Source organism: Salvelinus namaycush, chromosome 29 (assembly GCF_016432855.1).
Source record: "Salvelinus namaycush isolate Seneca chromosome 29, SaNama_1.0, whole genome shotgun sequence".
Lineage (NCBI taxonomy): Eukaryota > Metazoa > Chordata > Actinopteri > Salmoniformes > Salmonidae > Salvelinus > Salvelinus namaycush.
This window is the reverse complement of record NC_052335.1, coordinates 10424561-10444160: the sequence shown is the minus strand read 5'-3', so window position 1 is coordinate 10444160 and position 19600 is coordinate 10424561. Positions and strand designations below refer to the sequence as shown.

Below are 19600 nucleotides of genomic sequence, written 5' to 3'. Positions count from 1 at the left end.
CATATTGAATTAAAAAGTATTTTTTTATGATTCACTGTTAGAAGGCAACAACACCATTTTAGAGCAGTTGGTAGGGTCCAACGTCCTCTGAGCCAGTGAGCAAGAGAAGTAGAAGGCCAAGACTAGGTAAAATGTCACTTTTTTTTTATGCCTTCCTATCAATTACTTATTAGTTTGAAGTCGTTATAAGTATTTATATAGCAGTGCAATACTTAAAATGTATATAATCCAATTGCAACATACTGTAGAATGATTGTGGGAAGAACCGAGGCATATTGCTTGCTAGCTAACGATGTTAGCTGATCCTATTGAGTCCATGCTGGTGAGCTAGTTTTCTGGTTTAGATTAATAACACAGGTATGCTAATAATTTAAACGATAGTTGACGATAGCTATTAGCTAGCTAAAAAAATAGTTACCGGTAGCTACCGGAATGAATGTATTTGCTGATGCAGTTGTGGATACAAACTAGCTATGGTAACCAGCTGATATAACTAGCTATTTCTAGATTTGAGCAAATACACTCATTCTTGTCAGAAATGGAATATTTGCTGATAGCAGTTGTGTGGACACAAACTAGCTATGGTTACCAGTCAAAAGTTTGGACACACCTACTCATTCCAGGGCTTTTCTTTATTTGTACTATTTTACACATTGTAAAATAATAGTGAAGACATCAAAACTATGAACTAACACATACGGAATCATGTAGTAACCAAAGAACGTGTTTAATCTTGCCACTATAGGGGGTGCTGTTTCGCATTAGCATAATTTGCTCTCCAGATTAAACTGCCTAGTACTCAATTCTTGCTCGTACAATATGCATATTATTGTTATTATTGGATAGAAAACACTCTCTAGTTTCTATAGCCGTTTGAATTATGTCTCTGAGTGGAACAGAACTCATTCTACAGCACTTTTCCTGATATGGAGTGAGATTTCATAAATGTTGGCCTCTGGTCCCAGGTCAGTTTTAAAGTCCCTGTAAATCCTATGAGGATACAAACACTGCCCACGCCTTCCTCTAGATGTCAGTAAGTGGTGACAATTTGAATGGAGTCGATTGCGCAATCAGGGCCTGTATAAAACAGCACAAGGCGGAAGTGGATTTCTTTTCCTGCTGCGCCTGACGCACGAAGGACGTTGGACTGGATCTCTTTCCAAGCTTGGGTTTAGCCAGTAATATTTCGCCGGTCATGTTTTTACTCGTTATAGGTGTTAAAGACATCATAAGGTAGTTAATTTAAACCGTTTTATAGCAATTTATATCCGTTTAGTGCGATTTTGAGGCAATTCTTGGTGATGCACTTTGAAGCTTTGGGCACGTTTCCAGTACCGGTCGAACGTTAGTGGGCATTTCGACGGACAAGCGGACATCTTTCGACCAAAAGAAGATTAGACCCAAGAAAGGATACATTGCCCAAGATTCTGATGGAAGATCACCTCATAGTAAGAAATATTTAAGATGATAAATCGTTGTTCTGTCGAAAAATTTTAAACGCATATTCCGCCATTTTCTTTGGTATAGCTTCGCTTGGCGAACCCTGTATTGCACAGTAAGGATAATTTTAGAAATGTAATTCAGCGATTGCATTAAGAACTAATTTGTCTTTCGATAGCTGTCCAACTTATATTTTTTTAGTCAAGTTTATGAATAGTTAATCATGAGACAAGATCACTGTCAAATATGGCGCCCGACATTTTCAGGCTAGTTTTGCTAGTATTGTCATTGTATAACCACGGTTTTTTTGTGGCTAAATATGCACATTTTCGAACAAACTCTATATGTATGTTGTAATATGATGTTACAGGAGTGTCATCGGAAGAATTCTGAGAAGGTTAGTGAAAAAATTAATATATTTTGGCGATGATTACGTTATCGCTCTCTTTGGCTTGAATCGATGCTCTGGTAACGTTTGCACATGTGGTATGCTAATATAACGATTTATTGTGTTTTCGCTGTAAAACACTTAGAACATCTGAAATATTGTCTGAATTCACAAGATCTGTGTCTTTCCATTGCTGTGAGCTGTGTATTTTTAAGAAATGTTTTATGATTATTAGGTAATACACGTTGCTCTGTGTATTTATTCTAGTCGAGTTGTGATGGTGGGTGCAATTGTAAACTATGATTTATACCTGAAATATGCACATTTTTCTAACAAAACCTATCCTATACAATAAATATGTTATCAGACTGTCATCTGATGAGGTTTTTTCTTGGTTAGTGGCTATCAATATCTTTATTTGGCCGAATTGGTGATAGCACCTGATGGAGTAAGAAACTGATGGAGTTAGAAAAGTGGTGTCTTTTGCTAACGTGGTTAGCTAATAGATTTACATATTTTGTCTTCCCTGTAAAACATTTTAAAAATCTGAAATGGTGGCTTTATTCACAAGATCTGTATCTTTCATTTGGTGTCTTGGACTTGTGATTTAATGATATTTAGATGCTACTATTTAATTGTGACGCTATGCTAGCGATGCTAATCAGTGTGGGGGGGGGGGGGGGTGGGGGGTGATCCCGGATACGGGGTTGAGGTTCGGTAAAGGTTAACAAATCAAAATATATTTTATATTTGAGATTCTTCAAATAGCCACCCTTTGCCTTGATGACAGCTTTGCACACTCTTTGCTCTGTTGCATACTGGGTACAAATTCAATGGTAGGCAGTGGAAATGTGTTAAAAGTCAAGGGGTCTGAATACTTTCCGAAGGCACTGTGTTATATATATATATATATATATATTATATATATATATATACACACACACACACACACCATTTAGCAGACACTTTTATCCAAAAGAGACTTAGTCATTTGAGCATACATTTTAAGTATGGGTGGTCCCGGGACTCCAACCCACTATCCTTTTAGCGCGATGCTCTAAAAATTTTGAAGCATCCTGCCATAGGCCCTACCACTCCCATTGTTTCAATAGCTGTAATGCTAATGCTAGCTCTGGGGTAAGTCAATAAAGGCAACTTAAGCCATATTCTCTATCATTTTCTCTTAGGATCAATGGATGAATCACTGTTAATAAAATTAAGTATATAATAGCCACCATTTGCCTTGATGACAGCTTTGCACATTCTTGGCATTCTCTCAACCAGCTTCACCTGGAATGCTTTTCCAACAGTGTTGAAGGAGTTCCCACATATGCTGAGCACTTGTTGGCTGCTTTTCCTTCACTCTGCGGGCCAACTCATCCCAAACCATCTCAATTGGGTTGAGGTCAAATAGCCCTTACACAGTCTGTAGGTGTGTTGGGTCATTGTCCTGTTGAAAACAAATAAGTCCCACTATCTGCAAACCAGATGGGATGGCATATCACTGCAGAATGCTGTGGTAGCCATGCTGGTTAAGTGTGCCTTGAATTCTAAATAAATCAGTGTCGCCAGCAAACATCCCCACACCACCTCCTCCATGCTTCACGGTGGGAACCACACATGCAGAGATCATCCGTTCACCTACTCTGCGTCTCACAAAGACACAGCAGTTGGAACCAAAAATCTCAAATTTGGACTCATCAGACCAAAGGACAGATTTCCACTGTTCTAATGTCCATTGCTGGTAGTTCTTGGCCCAAGCAAGTCTCTTCTTGTTATTGGTGTCCTTTAGTAGTGGTTTCTTTGCAGCAATTTGACCATGAAGGCCTGATTCACACCGTCTCCTCTGAACAGTGGATCTTTAGATGTGTCTGTTACTTGAACTCTGAAGCATTTATTTGGGCTGCAATTTCTGAGGCTGGTAACTCAAATTTACTTATCCACTGCAGCAGAGGTAACTCTAGGTCTTCCTTTCCTGTGACGGTCCTCATGAGAGACAGTTTCATCATAGCACTTTGATGGTTTTTGCGACTGAATTTCAAAGTTCTTAATTTTCTGGATTGACTGACCTTCATGTCTTAAAATAATGATGGACTCGTTTCTCTTTGCTTATCTGAACTGTTCTTGCCATAATATGGACTCGTTCTTTTACCAAATAGGGCATCTTCTGTTTACCAACCCTTCCTTGACACAACTGATTGGCTCAAATGCATTAAGAAGGAAAGAAATTCCACAAATTAACTTTTAAAAAGGAACACCTGTTAATTGAAATTCATTCCAGGTGATGACCTCATGAAGCTGGTTGCGAGAATGCCAAGAAGGCAAAGGGTGGCTACTTTGAAGAACCTCAAATATATTTTGATTTGTTTAACATTTTTTGGGTTACATGATTCCATATGTGTTATTTCATATTTGATGTCTCCACTATTATTCTACAATGTAGAAAATAGTAAATAAAAACCCTTGAATGAATAGGTGTGTCCAAACGTTTGGCTGGTACTGTAGCTATTTCTAGAATTTAGCAAATGTGCAATTTGACAAATTTGCTAGATTAAACTACTATAGCTAGCTAATTGATTGCCAAATGTTATGACTTTAACCCTTTATCAACTGCTTATGAAATTGACAATAGAAAGACTTATGCTAACAACCATCTATAGCTGCACCAAAGATTTGTTATACAATTTGGTTGCATACAGTAAACTAAAAATGTGTGTTTTGACACCAACAGGAAGTATGGTGAACTTTGCTGCCCTGATGCGTGACCATTGGGTTAACATATTTGTCCCCCTTGGCTTTGTGATCGGGATCTACATGGACAGAGCACAAGACCAGAAGCTGACCGCTTTCAGGAACAAAAGCGCATTGTACAGCAGGTAAGTTATACATTTGCAGCACCCACACACTGATACTATAGATGCGAACCATACTGTTCTGGCAGATATTTATTTTCACATTGTCTTTTCAAGCAACTGTAGTGGATCTGAAACCAGGCCAGTATGGCTTAGTCCCAGTGAATCAGGCATGACAGTATCTAGACATCATATGAAAGCATACATTCCTAGCAATAATCTAAGTGGGCTCTAATGGTTCTCTGACTTTTCTCCCCTATAAAAAAGGGAGCTGAAGCCTGGCGAGGAAGTCACCTGGAAGTAGACCCACCTGTCTTGGAATATTTATTTATTGTGCGTTAGTCACATCTCCTGTTGTGTGATTTACATTTCCTGGATGGTCTTCAAATCAAGCACCCCGATACGTTTCAGTCACTGTATCAACCAATAAACATGTCCTGTTGTCATCTTAACCTCTAGTCATTCATTTGTGATTTAAGTATCCACAGCTATAGCAATAAGGCAAAGTTGGACATTAGCAACACACACAAACAAGGAGTGTTTTATACCAATATGCAAGTAAGTTTAATTCAATACTTACTGAACAAGTAAAGGGTAACATTGTAAAATAGCTATTACAGCTCTATTACTAACAGTTTTTGAAGAGTTTAGATTAATTTGTTGTAGAGGGCAATGCTGATGGACTACTGAGTTAATGACCGCTGTCCTAAAAATCAGAACAATTCTACCTACACATAATAGTGAAGTGAATGATGCTGGCGTGGCAGACATTTATTTTGAAACTCTTCAGGATTGCTGCAGAGGTTCTGCAGTGTGAATAAGCCCTCTCTTAAACAGCAGCTCAGCCAAGGACACCTGGAAGAGCAGGGAATTACATCTTTAAGAAAACTGCAGTGCAGAGACCAACACTGTATATCATCAAGGCTTGACCATGCACTACAGAGATGCATATGTGGTTAGACTTTATGCAGAAGAAAGCATACATGTTTTAGCAATGTTGCATAACATGTTGAGAAACACACCTTGTCCTCAGCCAACTTGCATGGCAAGCTGCCCACTGTCACAAACTTTGGATATGCATGGATCAGAAACTCCATGGCATCTGTGTGCTGAAAGAGTTACATCATAAAGGTTATCACTGCAGTGCAGCATATCAGACAGGCACACATCACTGCTATATTAGCAAGGCAATTACAGAGACCCAAACATTCATACCTCTGCTTTTATTTCAACGCTCTTGGGCTCCTCCTTGTGGTAGACTCTGGAGTTGTCGGCAGTGTAGTAAAGCCAAACTGCTTCTCCATCACTGCATAACCTGCAGGGGCACAAAGGAAAGTCATGGTCTTTTCTGGAAAGGTCAACCCTCTATAGCCATGCTTTTGTGTTTAATGCTGAGAGCTACCTGGCGACTCCAGAACGGACGAGTCTGACTCTGGTCTGGCCTCTGATAGCCACACCCATGTCCACAGCCTCTCCATTCTCCCACCTGGAAGGAGCTCCCTGGACACTGCTGGCCCTTTCCTCTGTGGATAATCATCAGAATCATTTACACTGGCGGAGTCACATTAGTCACTTTAAATGTGACATTTTAGAGTAAATATTTACATTGAGTCATTTAGCAACTATTATACAGAGTGACTTACAATAAGTGGTTTCAACTGAAGTAGGTAAAAACAACCACCTATCACAATTTCAAGTAAAACCTTATGTGGTACCTGCGGTCAGCATCGGGGGGAGACAGTCATGGAGATAGTCCCTAGCTTTCTGATCCACAGCAGCATCCACAGGGGCAAAGGTTGATAGCTTCTTCATCAGACCCTCTATTCTGGATAGGAACTGGGCCCTGCGTGGATCCTCCTATACGTGCACAGGTAGATTGAGGGCCGTTACGAGGGTGCAATGTTACAGTATGTTCCGGTAGAAAAAGATTATGCAGAACAGATGTTCTTTGCAATGGGGCATAGGCGTCAGCTCTGTAGCATTTCTATCTTCAAACGTGTCACCCTTCTGAACACACCCCTGCTGAGGGTGGGTGCTTCGAGGTTGATTGTACATTGGAAACCAGGCACAGGTAAATGGTGGCATCTGAAGTACCTTGTCTGAGTTCTGCACCCCCATGTACGTCAGGTAATCCACAGGCAGGCCTCGTCTGAAGTCCACATCCTCCTCCATGGCCATCTCTAGGGCTGCTGGGACCACCTGTCAAAGAGATCATTTTCTGCATCATACACAATACAAGCCTATACTTACAAGTAAATGCATTTTTTTGTATAGACATGTCATATTGTATATCCTGCAATATTTTCAGTTATTTTCTTACTCAAAGTGTAAATGTATTTAATGATACAAAATTAGACAAGGAACTGGACAATGTCCCATACAAGGAATGCATATGATTAAGCAGGTTAATAACAAACCTTTGCCAGTAGGTTTCCCCAACTGTTCCTCTGGTAAAATGAGACAGTGATGTGGAGGGAGTGAACATCCGACAGGCAGTCCCCCTGGTGGATGAACCCTCGGGGGAAGTAGAGGAGGTCCCCAGCCTCCAGGACTACCTCCAGGATGGGCTTCCCGATCTCTGAGTGGCTGAAGTTAGCTGGAGGAGGAATACCAAGCCATCTGTAAGGAATGAGGCTGAGGTACAGGGGAGTGATATGTCATGCTTATTGTCTATTCATAGGCACAACAGTGGACAAAAGACTACTTACGACTGGAAACGACAGGCAAGACCTCATTTTCTGACCTGAAAAGTGACAGGAAACAAACATCCCACAAAATATATTTGTTTCTCAGCAGAGTTTACTGACATGAATCAAGTTCAAAATGGGTTGATGGTGCTGATCACCTTTTTGGGAATTTTACTGAGAAACTAGTCACCTGGGGTTGTAAACTCTCCAGTGCTTCTTCCCTTCCAGCTGAACCACAAAGGCCTCAATATCATCATAATGTGGAGCAAAGCCCTGTGTTCCTGGAGGTGTCAAATACCTGGGGACACAAAATAAATTTTTACTGAAATGTCATGAGGAAGTGCATCAGCATGCCGTAAGAATTCAACAGAATAGTTTGTCCTCCCAGGAGGAAATGATGTTCACTGTCCCATACATGTTCAATAACTTTCAATGTTGTGTGAGAGCATCACACTGGTCAGATAGATTGTCAGAGAGGGTCACTCACATGTTGGCTCCTGCCATGCTGCCAAAGTGCTCTTGGAGGATGGACAGCACATTCCACACAGTGGAGGAGAAGGCCTGGGGGTTAAGCATACGTAGCGAGCAACCACTCTGGACGACATGGAAGACAACAGGTTGGGTTTCAATATTATGTTGAGGTACTGAGGACTTCTAACTAGAACATGTTACACAGCCATTGGTATGATCTAACCAACACTTGCTCACACTTTGTAAATGAAACTTGACAATCAGTAGACTTTCACTTGGCTTTTTACCTCATAGAAGTCCCATACAGTGAATGGGAGAGCCCTTCCTGGAGGATTGTGTGTCTCTCTTTTGCCGTTTCTGTAGCTGGTGACATCCAGGTTCACCCCATACTGAACGTCATCCTGAAAATATCAATAGGAAAAACCTTATTTGAGCAACAAAAATGACACTAAACACAGAAGATGTGTAGCTAGTCATGACACCTTACCCGTCTTAAAATGCGATCAAACTCTGCTGTGGAGAACAGTCCCGTATAATAGTCTGGATTCTGGCGTTTGATCAAAACTGGCTTCTTTTCCCATGCATCTCTATAAGATCAAGGAAGTCAATAGTTAACAAAGGATATCTTCCTGTGCAATCGACTACAATACTGTACTGTGAAAAGCTACACTGACATCATTACCTGAAGAAACTCTTGGAGGGAATTGGGTGGATGAGCCACTGGAAAAGTTTGCTGGCTCTCACCCTGCTGTTGCTGACTTTAGCCAGGTCACTCAGCAGAGCATCTAGTGCCACTCCGCTTCTCTCTCCACACTGTACCTCCTGCATGCAACCAGACAATCAGCATGTTTAAGAGGTTCAGTTTGACCAGCGAGGCACAGAATAGCTTATATTGATCACAATCAGTTGAGCTATTTGGGATGCAAAGTGATTGTAGAGCAGCGATTCTGCTCTGTCTGAATACAATGTAGTTTATCTCAAACACGTACAATGACTGAAAAACCTAAGGAACCACAGTCAAACAATTACATAGGCTATATGCTGATGCCCCAAACTAACCTCTGCCAGTCTCTCCACCCTCTCCTCTCTCTGTGCCGCTTTTATGACCTGCTTGCCCATCTGTTTCCTTTTAGTCTTTTTGATGGATTTGGGGGGCTGGATACCATTTTCCTTCCGCTTCTTTGCTGTAATCTACAAAAGCATCCAGTATGCAGAGGCAGTCAGCCATGAAATGGTATTAGGCCATCAACAGTCAATTGCTCTGATGCATATTGCAATAGTATATTAAACAGATGTTCCTTACTTATATACACATTATGGAAGAAGACAACTTCAAATTACATACATTTGCTAGCTACTTCAGTTGATTTGTCAACCCAGTTGACGTTTGCCGACAAAATAGGACACTGTAAAAAAAAAACATAGCCTATCTGAAATTGCAAGCGAGCAAACACCAGTAGTAATAACTTAACCCAAAGTACCTTCACAGATGATGTTTTAACTTCAGGAGTCGATGCTAATAGCGCATTTTGGTACAATGCAAAAGCTGACAGATGTTTCCTCTCCATGTTGTCGAATATTTTCTCATTCCTGACGTCATCAATAGTGCGACAACAGGGATATTCTTACGGGAATTTTATCGCTGCATTCTCTATTGCATCTGGATTAAAACTGAAAGTTTCTACATGTGAAATCTTATGTTTATATGACTCTGATGATAAAGACAGAAAATATTCCTGTAAAGGACTGTGTTAAATATTTAGAAATACATCTGTCAAAAAAACACTTAGACAACATATGAATGCCACTCCTAAAATTAAAGAAAACCAATAATATTTTTATAATTACAAAGGTATCTGTCTATACTTGGGAGAGTGCTTCTGTCCAAGGCAGAGGGACTGTCTCGCTTTGTGTACCCCTCATTATCTTTATTAGTAAATCCCTCTACCTCTGAAGAGATCAACAAGACCTTTCTTGACTTCATTTAGAAAAATAAATCTCACATACTAAAAAAGTCAGTCCTCTCAAATTAAAGAGCTGAAGGAGGTCTGGAAGTATTGCATTTTGTTGACATAAATAACACTTTCAAGATCAATTGGTTGAAAAGATGTTTGGTCAATACAAAATCAATTTGGTATTTCATTCCAAACAATGTCCTTCTGTGTGGTCCCGTGTGGCTCAGTTGGTAGAGCGTGGCGCTTGCAACGCCAGGGTTGTGGGTTCAATTCCCACGGGCGGACCAGGATGAATATGTATGAACTTTCCAATTTGTAAGTCGCTCTGGATAAGAGCGTCTGCTAAATGACGTAAATGTAATAAGTTTGAAGGTTTTGAATTTTTACTGAAATGTAATTATATTCCTGAAACATTACCTGCTAAATTTGCTAGGTTTCACCAACAAGATTTAATGTTCTGGAAAATATGTTTTCTGCCAAATTTTTCCCCTCATAAAGCTATTTGTGGAATAATTCAAATATATCTGTAAGGAATAAGTCATTGTTCTACCCAAGCTGGCATGAGAGGAATATTTACTTTGTTTTTGATGTTTTCGACAACAGGGGTAATATTCTTGCATATGCACAATTTATAACATTGAATGAGTTTCCAATACCTTTCAGAGAGTTTATTTCTGTGATCAAAGCCATTCCCAGTGGTCTAACTACACTAATGAAAACTCATCTTAGCTTTGGTGATGATCACAGAGCTTATCCAGATCTCAGTTTGGAAGGCGTTGGCTTACTTGAGAAATCTTGTTGTAATAAATACATAAGACAAATTTCCCATTCACGGAACCAACTTACACCTAGAGGAAACATTTTCTGGAACATGCTTATTCCTGACATTGTCTTGGTTGATGCCTTACAAATATTGTATACCAAACAAATTTAAGGAAGTGCACGTTAAGATTCTACACAAGATTCTATGTCGTCCAAATTTGTGGCTATTGAGGATGTCTGCATTTTCTGCTAAAAATGAATGTAAAATGAATGAATGTAAATCTGTGATAATCAATCAAATGTATTTATAAAGCCCTTCTTACATCAGCTGATGTCACAAAATGCTGTACAGAAACCCAGCCTAAAATCCCAAACAGCAAGCAATGCAGGTGTAGAAGCACGGTGGCTAGGAAAAACTCCCTAGAAAGGCCAGAACCTAGGAAGAAACTTAGAGAGGAACCAGGCTATGAGGGGTGGCCAGTCCTCTTCTGGCTGTGCCGGGTGGAGATTATAACAGAACATGGCCAAGATGTTCAAATGTTCATAGATGACCAGCAGGGTAAAATAATAATAATGACAGTGGTTGTAGAGGGTGCAACCGGTCAGCACCTCAGGAGTAAATGTCAGTTGGCTTTTCATAGCCGATCATTCAGACTATTTCTACCGCTCCTGCTGTCTCTAGAGAGTTGAAAACAGCAGGTCTGGGACAGGTAGCACGTCTGGTGAACAGGTCAGGGTTCCATAGCCGCAGGCAGAACAGTTGAAACTGGAGCAGCAGCACGACCAGATGGACTGGGGACAGCAAGGAGTCATCAGGCCAGGTAGTCCTGAGGCATGGTCCTAGGGCTCAGGTCCTCCGAGAGAGAGAAATAAAGAAAGAATAGAAAGAAAAAAAGAGAGAAAACGAGAGAAAAAGAGAGAGAATTAGAGAGAGCATACTTAAATTCACACAGGACACCGGATAAGACAGGATAAATACTCCAGATATAACAGACTGACCCTAGCCCACCAACACATAAACTGTTGCAGCATAAATACCATTTTGGGAAAAACCTAACAGAATACTTATTTACTTTTTTGAACACTACCCAAGTTTTTGACATGAAGGATACAATATGTTACTTTTGAAATGATAACAAGACAATTGAAATTATTGTGAATTATTTAAAAAATTGCCAAATACTTTAGACACAAACAAAAATTCCAGAATTCTATACCAAAATTACAAATATTTTTTATTTAAATTAATTATCTTGTTGAGACATTATACCTAGTGAATAACAAAAATAATAACATCTTCCTGAATCATTATAATGAGATTTTTTTCTGAGTGAATGCAATTGCACTAGAATTGCTGTTCTTTAAAAAAAATATTGTTATATATTAAATGCTTTGTATGTATTTAGTATTTTCTTGTTTATACCTGTGTTTTGTTTTGTTAGACATGTTTGGTGTAGCGATGTAAGTTGTTTTGTATTATGAATAAACAAACAAAAAATGTAATAAATAATAATTATTAGGGTATTTTATTTGTAAATCAGCTAACTACAGCTAGATAAAGAACTTTATCGCCCTCTACTGTGCAGGCTGTCAGATGCAGCAATCTCTTTGGCCATACTCATACATCTTTGGTCATACATACGAGTGCTTTTACCAACGATGTATGTAAACCCTTGAATGTTTGGCTATGTATTGGCCATATTGCCCCTCCCTAGAAGGAGCAGTCCATAGAAATGAATGGAATTAGACAGTATTTCAATTGAATGTTTTAAGGACAAAATTACATGTATTTCAGTTGTGAGGACAGCAATATTAGCGCTCTAAAAAAAAGTTTTTTAAAATGTTTTAATTTGTAATCGTTTATGTCTAGCTCACACGCCATAATTTGAAAGTATGCATTAAGGTGTCTGTAATAGAATAAACGTGTCAAATTAGAAATTATTAAATGCATTTGTATAGCTTCCGAAATATGTTTTTACACTCGAGGAGGAATACCAAGATGGCTGCGCGGTGGCTTCAATAACAGAATAAACGTGTCAAATTATAAAATTGTCATCCAGAGTTTGTACACATCGTTAGTTTTTACCAAAGGTTATGACAACTAACACCCTTTAATCTGTGTTTGTACGGTGTAGGTTACTTTTAAAGCCTTTACATAGTGCTTACTTTATTAATGCTGCTCTAGATTTAATTACAGATGAAGAAGCATAGGAAATAAGTAAATCAAATTTATGTATGATTATCCTTTGCTCAAAAGAGGTATGCATGGTCTACAAGCAGGGCAGTTTTAATACCTCTCACTTTGTAACATGATAGACGTGCTTTTATGGGCAGCTGGCTGCCTCCCTCAATACTTGCTAAGCCTAATGCCATAATAGTTTAGGGTTTGGAGAGGGTTTTTAACAGTACCTCCTGCCCTGTGCCATCGGTAAAGACTAGTCAATACCTTTTGTCAGAGGCTGTCGTGCTTAATTTGCCCCTGCTACATACCCCTTAGTTTACATAATGTAACTGTTTAAATTATGAAATTAACTGTTTATGGATGTATTGTTTTATTAGGTTGTACAGTACATCTTGTGGGCAGGCATACTCCGTATAAATACAACCACAACTGCTCAGTACACTTTTTATGGCCACAAGGTGTAGCACTTCACCGCTACAGTTTGTCCAAGGTTCAGCAACTCCCATTCCCAGAATGCTTCAGTATGCTTGCCTAGCCTTCTCCAACAATGCAGCTTAATGTAAAATTGATCGTGCACACAGGGGGATCTAGATCTAGCTACCTACGCGTACATTAAACACCGAGCATGCCATTTTGTTATCAACTTGCATAAGGTGACATATATTTTGAAGCCTTTTGAAGGTTTTATTTGGAGACATTTTGGAGCTTCATACCGGGTGAGTAGCAAGCTAACTAGCTAGCTAAACTAACATTCGTCTGCTAGCAAGTAAATGCCTGTTATGGTTAGCTGGTTTATTGGTCAGATGAGACATGGACCCCCTTTGCCTTTTCTCCAATCCCCTTATCTTGTTGTGCGGAGACGTCTATTACTCTTAAGTAATGAACTTAGCCATTTAGCCTCGAGTATTACGTTATTAAAAGCCAGCGTTGTGTTTGTGTGTCGGTCGTTCTTAGTACCCTCGCGAGCGTGTTTGCTTTGATCTCCCCCCTCTGACGGACACGACACACACATCAACCCAGCAGTAAGTCATTGGCTAGCTAGCGCCACTTTTTTATTTCGTTTTATTTGACAAGGCAAGTCAGTTAAGAACAAATTCTTATTTACCATGACGGCCTACACCGGCCAAACTCGGACGACGCTGGGCCAATTGTGCGCTGTCCTATGGGACTCCCAATCACGGCCGGTTGTGATACAGCCTGGATTCGAACCAGGGTGTCTAGTGACGCTTCAAGATGCAGTGCCTTAGACCGCTGCGCCACTCGGTATCCCATGTAGTGTATAGACATTACATGATTAAGGTGACCTAACAGTACTCGGTGTCAGTGTTACAGGCAAGCAAAATTTTGTTTATTGCAGCTAATTAGTAAGCTAGCTGGTTACCTAGTCAATTCAACTAGTTAGTCGTTTTCCCATTTGATTTGCGTGCTGCAATGAAGTTGGCTTGCCACAATACTTAGCCAATTCAGTGCCATTGGCATGGAGTGAATCATGGTAAGAAGAAGGGTGACACCATATGTGTTTTTTCATGGTTTTGATGTCTTCACTATTATTCTGTAATGTAGAAAATAGTAAAAATAAAGAAAAACCCTTGAATGAGTAGGTGTTCTAAATATGTATATACAGTATATATATATATGTGTGTGTATGTATAGATATATACATACATGCATACATACACACACTACCGTTCAAAAGTTTGGGGTCACTTGGAAATGTCCTTGTTTTTGTAAGAAAAGCACATTTATTGTCCATTAAAATAACATAATATTGATCAGAAATACAGTGTAGACATTGTTAATGTTGTAAATGACTATTGCAGCTAGAAACTGATTATTTTTTTATGGAATATCTACATAGGCGTATAGACTCCCATTATCAGCAACCATCACTCCTGTGTTCCAATGGCACGTTGTGTTAGCTAATCCACGTTTATAATTTTAGAAGGCTAATTGATCATTAGAAAATCATTTTGCAATTATGTTAGCACAGCTGAAAACTGTTGTTCTGATAAAGAAGCGAATAAACTGGCCTTGAGTATCTGGAGCATCCGCATTTGTGGGTTTGATTACAGGTTCAAAATGGCCATAAATAAATAACTTTCTTCAGAAACTCGTCAATCTATTCTTGTTCTGAGAAATGAAGGATATTCCATGTGAGAAATTGCCAAGAAACTGAAGATCTCGTACAACGCTGGGTACTCCTCCCTTCACAGAACAGTGCAAACTGGCTCTAACCAGAATCGAAAGAGGAGTGGGATGCCCCGGTGCACAACTGAGCAAGAGGACAAGTACAGTGTTTGAGAAACAGTTTGAGAAACAGACGCCTCACAATTCCTCAACTGTCAGCTTAATAAAATAGTACCCGCATAACACCAGTCTCAATGTCAACAGTGAAGAGGCGACTCAGGGATGCTGGTATCTAGGCAGAGTTCCTCTGCCCATCTTAATCTTTTATTTTTATTGGCCAGTCTGCAATATGGCTTTTTCTTTGCAACTCTGCCTAGAAGGCCAGCATCCCGGAGTCTCCTGTTGACGTTGAGACTGATGTTTTGCGGGTACTATTTAATGAAGCTATTTAATAACCAAGAAGTTCTGGAAAACGGTTAAAGACCTGGAGAATAAACCCTCCTCACAGCTACCCATGTCCCTTAATGTTGATGTGGTTGTTACTGACGAGCACATGGCTGAGCTCGTTAATCACCACTTCATTAAGTCAGGATTCCTATTTGACTCTGCCATGGCTCCTTGCCCGTCCAACATTTCCTCATCTCCCAGTCCTTCTAATGCGTCTATCCCCAATGCTCTTCCGTCTTTCTCCCTGCAGGCGGTCACTGAGTCTGAGGTGCCAAAGGAGCTCCTTACACTTGACCCCAAAAAAGCATCTGGGTCAGATGGTTTAGACCCTTTCTTCTTTAAGGTTGCTGCCCCTATCATCGCCAACCCTATCTCTGACCTTTTTAACCCGTCTCTCCTCTCTGGGGAGGTTCCCATTGCTTGGAAGGCAGCTGCAGTGCATCCTTTATTTAAAGGGGGAGATCAAGCTGATCCTAACTGTTATAGGCCAAATTCTATTTTGCCCTGTTGATCAAAAGTGTTGAAAAACTTGTCATTAATCAACTGACTGGCTTTCTTGATGTCAATAGTATTCTCTCGGGTACGCAATCTGGTTTCCGCTCAGGTTATGGATGTGTCACTGCAGCCTTAAAGGTCATAAATGATGTCACCATTGCCCTTGATTCTAAGCAATGTTGTGCTGCTATTTTTATTGACTTGGCCAAAGCTTTTGATACTGTAGACTACTCCATTCTTGTGGGCTGGCGAAGGAGTATTGGTGTCTCCGAGGGGGCTTTGACCTGGTTTGCTGACTACCTCAAAAAGTGCAGTGTATAAAGTCAGAACATCTGCTGTCTCAGCCAATACCTGTCACCAAGTGAGTACCCCAAGGCTCGATCCTAGCTCCCACACTCTTCTCAATTTACATCAACAACATAGGTCAGGCAGTAGGAAGCTCTCTCATCCATTTATATGCAGATGATAGTCTTATACTCAGCTGGCCCCTCCCTGGATTTTATGTTAAACGCTCTACAAAAAAGCTTTCTTAGAGTCCAACAATCTTTCTAAGCCCTTAACTTCTTGGGGCTGCAATCCCGTTAACGGGATGATATGACAACAGCCAGTGCAAGTGCAGGGTGCCAAATTCAAAAAACAGAAATCTCATAATTAAAATTCCTCAGACCTACATGTGTCTTATACCATTTTAAAGGTAATCTTGTTGTTAATCCCACCAAAGTGTCCGATTTCAAATATGCTTTTCAGCGAAAGCACCACAAACGATTGTTAGGTCACACCAAACCACAATAAGCACAGCCATTTTTCCAGCCAAAGATAGGAGTCACAAAAAGCACAAATAGAGATAAAATTAATCACTAACCTTTGATGATCTTCATCAGATGACACTCATTGGACTTAATGTTACACAATACATGTATGTTTTGTTTGATAAAGTTCATATTTATATAAAAAATCTGAGTTTACATTGGCGCGTTACATTCACTAGTTCCAAAAACATCCAGTGATTTTGCATAGCCACATCGATTCAACAGAAATACTCATCATAAATTTAGATGATAATACAAGTTATACACATGGAATTATAGATATACCTCTCCCTAATGCAACCGCTGTGTCAGATTTCTATAAACTTTACGGAAAAAGCAAACCATGCAATAATCTGAGACGGCGCTCAGAACAATAGTCAAATTAGCCGCCATGTTGGAGTCAACAGAAACCAGAAATTACATGATAAATGTTCCCTTTGATAATCTTCATCGGAATGCACTACCAGGAATCCCAGGTCCACAATAAATGTTTGTTTTGTTCGATAATGTCCGTTATTTATGTCCAAATACCTCCTTTTGTTAGGCGTTTGGTATACATATCCAAACGCTCGTTCTGGTCGAGCGTTACTTCGGACAAAAACTTCAAAGTTATATTACAGGTCGAAGAAACATTTCAAACTAAGTACAGAATCAACCATTAGGATGTTTTTATCAAACATCTTCAATAAAGTTCCAACCGGAGAATTCCTTTGTGTCTTGAGGAGGAACGGAACGCAAGTGGATATCATGTGGAATGCGCGTGACCAGAAAATGGCTGACTGCCAGACACCTGTTCATTCTGTTCTTATTCAGTCCCACAACACAGTAGAAGCCTCATTCAAATTTCTATAGATGGTTGACATCTAGTGGAAGCCCTAGGAAGTACAGCTTCATTCATATCTCAAGGGGATTTCAATGGGAACTGTGAAAACCTACCAACCTCAGATTTCTCACTTCCTGTTTGGATTTCTCCTCAGGTTTTTGCCTGCCAAACAGTTTTAGAAACTTCAGAGTGTTTTCTATCCAATACTAATAATAATATGCATATATTTGTAACTGGGAGTGAGGAGCAGGCCGTTTACTCTGGCACCTTTCATTCAAGCTACTCAATACTGCCCCTGCAGCCATAAGAAGTTAACCTTGTTCTGTACACCAAAACAAAGGTTGTGGATTTGTAAGAAGAATGCCCCTCACCTCACTGGTATGATTACTACCTATGAGATTTTAGAGCTTGAGGTAGTCACCTCATACAAGTACTTATGAGTATGGCTACACTGTCCTTCTCTCAGCACATATCAAAGCTGCACTCTAGGGTTAAATCTAGACTTGGTTTCATCTATCGTAATCGCTCCTCTTTCACCCCAGCTGCCAAACTAACCCTGATTCAGCTGAACAACCTACCCATGCTAGACTACGGAGACTTAATTTCATAGATCGGCAGATAAGGGTGCTCTCGTGCGGCTAGATGTTCTTTACCATTCGGCCATCAGATTTGCCACCAATGCTCTTTATAGGACTCATCACTGCACTCTATACTCCTCTGTAAACTGGTCATCCCTGTATACCCGTCGCAAGATTGATGCTTATTTATAAAACCCTCTTAGCCTCACTCCCCCCTATCTGAGATATATACTGCAGCCCTCATCCTCCACATACAACACCCGTTCTCCCAGTCACATTCTGTTTAAAGCTCCACAAAGCACACACATTCCTGGGTCGCTCCTCTTTTCAGTTCGCTGTCGCTGCAGCTTGCTACTGGAACGAGCTGCAACAAACACTCAAACTGGACCGTTTTATCTCCATCTCTTCATTCAAAGACTCAATCATGGACACTCTTACTGACAGTTTTGGCTGCTTCGTGTGGTGTATTGTTGTCTCTACCTTCTTTCCCTTTGTGCTGTTGTCTGTGCCCAATAATGTCTGTACCATATTTTGTTCTGCTGCCATGTGGTGTTGCTGCCATGTGGTGTTGCTGCCATGTTGTGTTGCTGCCATGTGGTGTTGCTGCCATGTGGTGTTGCTGCCATGTTGTGTTGCCGCCATGCTGTGTTTTCATGTGTTGCTGCCATGCTGTGTTGTCGTCTTAGGTCTCTCTTTATGTAGTGTTGTGGTGTCTCTTGTTGTGATGCGTTTTATCCTATATTTTTATTTTTTATTTTATCCCAGCCCCTGTCCCTGCAGGAGGCCTTTTGTATATAAGAATTTGTTCTTAACTGACTTGCCTAGTTAAATAAAGGTAAAATTAAAAAGAGAACATTCAATGTAGCCAAAGATTCTCGGGTCCCCTAGGAAACACTTATTAACACTTTAGTTCCTGTCACAATAACTCCTCCTGGCATTTTCATTTGTTGTCATGTCAAACAACACTTCAAAGTGCCCACTGATTCCAATAGTTCACCGACGTCTTTAGCTCTTAATCGTCAAATCGCAATTGCAACATTTGGTTAAAAATAAGGCCCATATCGTGAAACCCTACGTGGCAGTGTGTAAATGACCACAAATGAGTGCAGGAAAATGCTGAAAATAATTTTATGTGGAAGTTTAATTGAACAGCATAAAACAATCATAATGGAGAAAGACCCATTGAAATCACTGAGAATGTATCTGTTGCCACTCTAGGGTCACACACTACTCATAAAGCAAATGTAGAATTGTTATTATTCAAAAAGATAAAATACAGTGAAATACCATGTGTTTTTTAATACTGTGATGTGATATTTTGGCCATATCACCCCGCCCTATGTGGCTGCACCTACTCTACTCAGGGCTTTTTGACCAAGACTGATCAGGAAGTGAATGAACAAACCGAGTTTGGGAAACCCTGAGTTGGTGAAGATCTATCATTCAGGCCATGTGCTTCATTCGTGATGAGAATATTGTTAGCTAGCTAAATTAGAGCGCGTGACTAAAACCATGAAAAACAGCCCCAGACCATTATTCCTCCTCCACCAAACTTTACAGTTGACACTATACATTGGGGGCAGG

At 40.1% G+C, this 19600-nt stretch overlaps 3 protein-coding genes across 3 annotated transcripts in view; 2 read left to right on the top strand and 1 right to left on the bottom strand.

Moving 5' to 3' along the window:
• On the top strand, window positions 1-5132 carry LOC120024165 (NADH dehydrogenase [ubiquinone] 1 beta subcomplex subunit 1-like). The gene is made up of 3 exons (XM_038968332.1): window positions 1-126; window positions 4560-4704; window positions 4948-5132. Exons 2-3 carry the CDS (start codon window positions 4565-4567, stop codon window positions 4982-4984), a joined length of 177 nt encoding a protein of 58 aa, XP_038824260.1. The 5' UTR covers window positions 1-126; window positions 4560-4564; the 3' UTR covers window positions 4985-5132.
• Window positions 4871-9416, bottom strand: LOC120024164 (ribosomal oxygenase 1-like). Its single transcript, XM_038968331.1, has 15 exons — window positions 9320-9416; window positions 8898-9029; window positions 8521-8660; window positions 8326-8425; window positions 8126-8239; window positions 7855-7961; window positions 7558-7665; window positions 7389-7423; window positions 7098-7276; window positions 6775-6879; window positions 6396-6537; window positions 6083-6203; window positions 5896-5995; window positions 5703-5789; window positions 4871-5535 (listed from the first exon to the last, which is right to left on the bottom strand). Exons 1-15 carry the CDS (start codon window positions 9404-9406, stop codon window positions 5467-5469), a joined length of 1626 nt encoding a protein of 541 aa, XP_038824259.1. The 5' UTR covers window positions 9407-9416; the 3' UTR covers window positions 4871-5466.
• Window positions 9417-13277: 3861 nt separating this feature from the next.
• LOC120024042 (exostosin-like 3) overlaps window positions 13278-19600 on the top strand; it is a 44551-nt gene continuing 38228 nt past the window's right edge. The window contains exon 1 of the mRNA XM_038968142.1: window positions 13278-13453. The gene's annotated coding sequence lies outside the window, so the exon portion shown is untranslated. The remainder of the gene's footprint in view (window positions 13454-19600) is intronic.

What these genes read in the sequence shown, in the direction of transcription:
- LOC120024165 (XM_038968332.1), top strand. Translation starts at nt 4,565, where the DNA reads ATGGTGAACTTTGCTGCCCTGATGCGTGACCATTGGGTTAACATATTT. An exon ending in AAAAGCGCATTGTACAGCAG is followed by an intron (nt 4,705 to 4,947) that starts GTAAGTTATACA and finishes CCTATAAAAAAG; the next exon opens with GGAGCTGAAGCCTGGCGAGG.
- LOC120024164 (XM_038968331.1), bottom strand. Translation starts at nt 9,406, where the DNA reads ATGGAGAGGAAACATCTGTCAGCTTTTGCATTGTACCAAAATGCGCTA. An exon ending in GGGGAAACCTACTGGCAAAG is followed by an intron (nt 6,880 to 7,097) that starts GTTTGTTATTAA and finishes TCTCTTTGACAG; the next exon opens with GTGGTCCCAGCAGCCCTAGA. An exon ending in GCGTTGAAATAAAAGCAGAG is followed by an intron (nt 5,790 to 5,895) that starts GTATGAATGTTT and finishes TAACTCTTTCAG; the next exon opens with CACACAGATGCCATGGAGTT.